General features: G+C 34.8%; 1 protein-coding gene across 1 annotated transcript; it reads right to left on the bottom strand.

The window, feature by feature from the left end:
- Window positions 1–3,081: 3,081 nt before the first annotated feature.
- LOC114496690 (60S ribosomal protein L9-like) lies at window positions 3,082–3,734 on the bottom strand (the record flags this gene model as incomplete). The annotated part of the gene is given in 2 exon segments (XM_036020074.1): window positions 3,082–3,545; window positions 3,548–3,734. Coding segments are annotated over 2 exon segments (591 nt in total), but the record flags the coding sequence as incomplete, so codon positions are not given.
- Window positions 3,735–4,146: the final 412 nt, after the last annotated feature.

Genomic DNA, 4,146 nt, shown 5'->3' with positions numbered 1-4,146 from the left:
GATATTGGATATCAAACAAGGGTCAATGACCCCTGAGAGACAGGAAATCAATGAGGTGAGCCCTGCAGTTTACTGCTGTGCTGAGAGAGGCTCCAGGCCACATCACAGAGACAAGAAATCCAGAAAGAGACCAGCATAGAGCACTGGAGAGGAGATAGCTGCACAGTGAAACAACTCCAGAGGTCTGCAGAGGATCCTTCTGTGTCATCAGCAGAGTACTTAACCAGTGTATATATAAGAAAACTACCAAGACTAAGGAAAGAGTCATCTGGAAGTTTTACTGGAAACCTTGCTGAGGGTTCACAGAATCTAAAGGCAGTTCATATTCATACTAACCAGAATGGGAAGTCTCAAGATTCACAAAGTATTGTGTAGAGCAGTGGTTCCAACCTTTTTAGCACCAGGTACCAGTTTCATGGAAAACAATTTTTCCATGGACCAAGGGGATGAGGTGGGAGGGATGGCTTTACAGCCTGCCATCAGATACAGCTTAATTGTCACTTGCCACTCACTGATAGGGTTTTGATATGAGTCTGCAAGCAATTGATTTATTGTGGCCTTTGTGCAGTCAAACTTCTCTGCTAATGATAATCTGTATTTGCAGCTGCTCCCCAGCACTAGCATAACCGCCTCAGCTCCACCTCAGATCATCAGGCATTAGATTCTCATAAGGAGCACACAACCCAGATCCCTGGCATGCAGGGTTCACACTAGGGTTTGCACTCCTATGCAAATCTAATGCTGCCGCTGATCTGATAGGAGATGGAGCTCAGGCAGTAATGTGAGTGATGGGGAGCAGCTGTCAATACAGATGAAGTTTCACTCACTCACCCACCACTCACCTCCTGGCCTGAGGGTTGTAGGCCCCTGGTATAGAGTATACTAAAGGGTCTTGTCTCAATAAGAGAGTTTAAGTAGCACTAGAACAAACACCACTCTCCCATCTAACAAAGCTTCCTACCTAACAAAGCTTAAAATTAAAACTAGAAAGACTGAAATTCACAATGTCTAAAATCCACTCAAAAATTACCAGGCTTGAAAAGGAGGAGAAAAATATAATCTGTAATAGAACAAAAAAAATCAATCATAACCAACCTGTAAATGATGCATATATTAGAATTGGCAGATAAGCACATTAACACTTATAACTGCATTCTGTATGTTCAAAAACTAGAAATATGTAAGATATAAAAAAGCCCAAATCAAACTAACAGAAATAAAAACTATAATGTCTGAGATGAAAAATACAAAAAATGGAATGTGATCCCTGGCAACCATGAATCTATCAGGGGTGTCCATCCCACGGCCCGTGGGTCATATGCAGCCTAGGATGGCCATGAATGCAGCCCAACACAAAATCGTAAATTCGCTTAAAACCTTTTTTTGTTCATCAGTTGTCGTTAGTGTTTGCGTATTTAATGTGTGGCCCAAGACAACTGTTCTTCCAGTGTGGCTCAGAGACACCAAAAGGTTGGACACTCCTGAATCCAAAATGTCATATAAATGGAATCATACCTGATGTAGTGTTTAGCCTAGCTTTATTTACTCAGCATAATACATTCAAGATTCATCAATATTGTTACATGTATCAGTAGTTCATTCCTTTTATTGCAGAATTATATTCAATTGTACATATACTTAAATTTTGAATATATACTCATCAGTTGAAGGACATTTGGATCATTTCCAGTTTGGGCAATTATAAAAAAGCTACTATCAACATTTATACAGAGATTTTTGTGCAGAGCTTTATGTAGATCTTCATTTCTGTTGATACTAGGAATGGAATTGATGGATAATATGGTATATGGATGATTAACTTTATAGGAAACCTCCACACTGTCTTCCAAAGTCATTGACTATTTGACGATCATGATATTAATGCATGATAGTTCTAGCTGTTCTGTACATTAACCAAAAATTTTTGTCTTAGTCTTTCTAATAGGTGTAGTGGTTTCTCATTTCTCTAATGCAAAATAATTTTGGATATGTTAAAATGATATTGAACGATGTTGAAAATCTTTTACATACTTGTTTGCCACCTAAATATCATTTTTAGTCAAGTATCTATTCAAATCATTTACTGATTTTAATTATTTTTCTTTTTGTTTTGAGTTGTGAGAGTTATTTATATTTATTAAGTCTTTTATGAGACATGTTTTGCAAATATTTTTCCAAGTCTATTTTTTTTATTTTTGTAACATCTTATATCACAGAAAAAATGAGTTTTTTGATAAAAAATTTATATTTTCTTTTGTAGTTTATGGTTTTTGAGTCCTGCTTTAAAAAACATTGTCTCACCCAATGCCACAAAGACTTTATTCTACATTTCCTTCTGAAAATTGTGTAACTTTAGCCCTTAAAAACTGATCTATTGTCCATTTTGAAATAATTTTTCTAATGTGAAATGAGCCATTGTTCATTGCTTTGCATATGGATGTCCAATTAGATAAGCATTTTATGTTAAAAGGACTATCATTACCTCATTTATATATCTTGGCATCTTTATTAAAAAATACAGCAACCATAACTGTTCAGATCTACTTCTATATTTTCTAGTCTGTCTGTTGATCTATGTGTCTATCTTTAAAACAAAACCTCATTGACTTCATTATTGTCACTTTATAAGAAGAATTAATATCAAGTCACACAAGTCCTCCAGCTTTGTGGTTGTTCAAAAAATTTTTGTCTATTCTAAGTTATCTTTTTCCTTATAAATACTTTAGCTGATCAATCTCTACCCAAAGAAAGCATGCTGGGATTCTAATTAAAATTTCATTGAATCAAAAATTGTTTTGGGGGGGTGGAATATTGACTTTTTAACATTGTCTTCCAATCCATAAACATTGTTTATCTTTCTGTTTATATGTCTCCTTTGACTTATCTAATTGTAAGCAATGTTTTATAGTTTTCAGATTACAAATATTTCACATATTTTGTTAGAATTATTCCTATTTTTAATGTTTTTAGTGTTGTTAAAAATTATAACATATTTAAGTTTAAATTTACAAATGCTTATTCCCAGTATACAGAACTAATATTTTTTCAATATATGGCTTTTATTGCATCTTTAAAATACCACAAACAAGTGTGAGGAATCATCTGGCATTTTGCTGTTTCTGTAGCTGGACAACTTAGATCTTATTCATCAACCTGCTGAACTGTTCCTTTTTCAGAAACATAGACACCATCCAAAGATTTTTTGATATTCTTGTTTTTAACTATTGTGGCTTGCTGTATCAAAGCAGCTGAATATGATTCAACTTCATTTCCTTCAAGAATCAACTCAACTTTTTGGGCTTGAGCTACTGAAGCAATGTCTGACCTCATCCAAATCCTGCAGATATATTTTTTCCCTAAGAAATTTCTGATTTCAACATGAGAACCATTCTTGTGGATAACGACATTGATGGGGAAGTGAGTGTACATAGACCCCATCTTGTAACCAAAGCCCAGGGTAGCACCCTTTATCACATTTTGTATGTGACTGCAGATAGTGGGAAAGGTGGCCATTGCCTTTCTAATGCCCCATCATTTGTCAACAGGAGCCTCTTCCTTTTCTTTCCAAGGAGACTGGGTTCTACATTGTTGTTATTGAAGTCCCTCCGCAGGGTGCCTCTGGGGCCCTTCACAATAGCTGTGCGGCCCTCCAGAGTGATGTGGACATTTTCTGGGATTGCAGTCTGATTGCAGAAAGTAGTCTTTATCTTCTCAGTAGATATAGCAGAGGTAGAATTGATTTTTTAAATATTAACTTTGTCTGATGTGACCTTGATAAATGCATTTATTAGTTTTAATAGCTTTTCTGGTACATTCTTTGGTATTTTCTAAGGAGTAATCATGTCATCTCCAAATAAACATGCTTTTATTTTTTTTCTTTCCAATGTGTATGTCTTTTGTTATTTTTTTACTGCTTTAGTGCACTAAGATCTATATTATAATGTTAAATAGCAGTGAGTGGTTAGATTTTTACCATTAAGTGTGATGTTGAAAGTATGTTTTTTTGTAGATTTTCTTTGTTGGTTTGAATAAGTTCAAATTAATGCCTAGTACACTGGGAGTTTTGTTTTATTTTTGTAAGTATAATTGTAGGCTGAACTTTTTCAAATATTTTTCTGCGTGTATTGAGATAATTACATACTTTTT

This window comes from Phyllostomus discolor, chromosome 3 (genome assembly GCF_004126475.2).
Source record: "Phyllostomus discolor isolate MPI-MPIP mPhyDis1 chromosome 3, mPhyDis1.pri.v3, whole genome shotgun sequence".
NCBI lineage: Eukaryota > Metazoa > Chordata > Mammalia > Chiroptera > Phyllostomidae > Phyllostomus > Phyllostomus discolor.
This window is presented reverse-complemented; position numbering and strand designations above follow the sequence as displayed.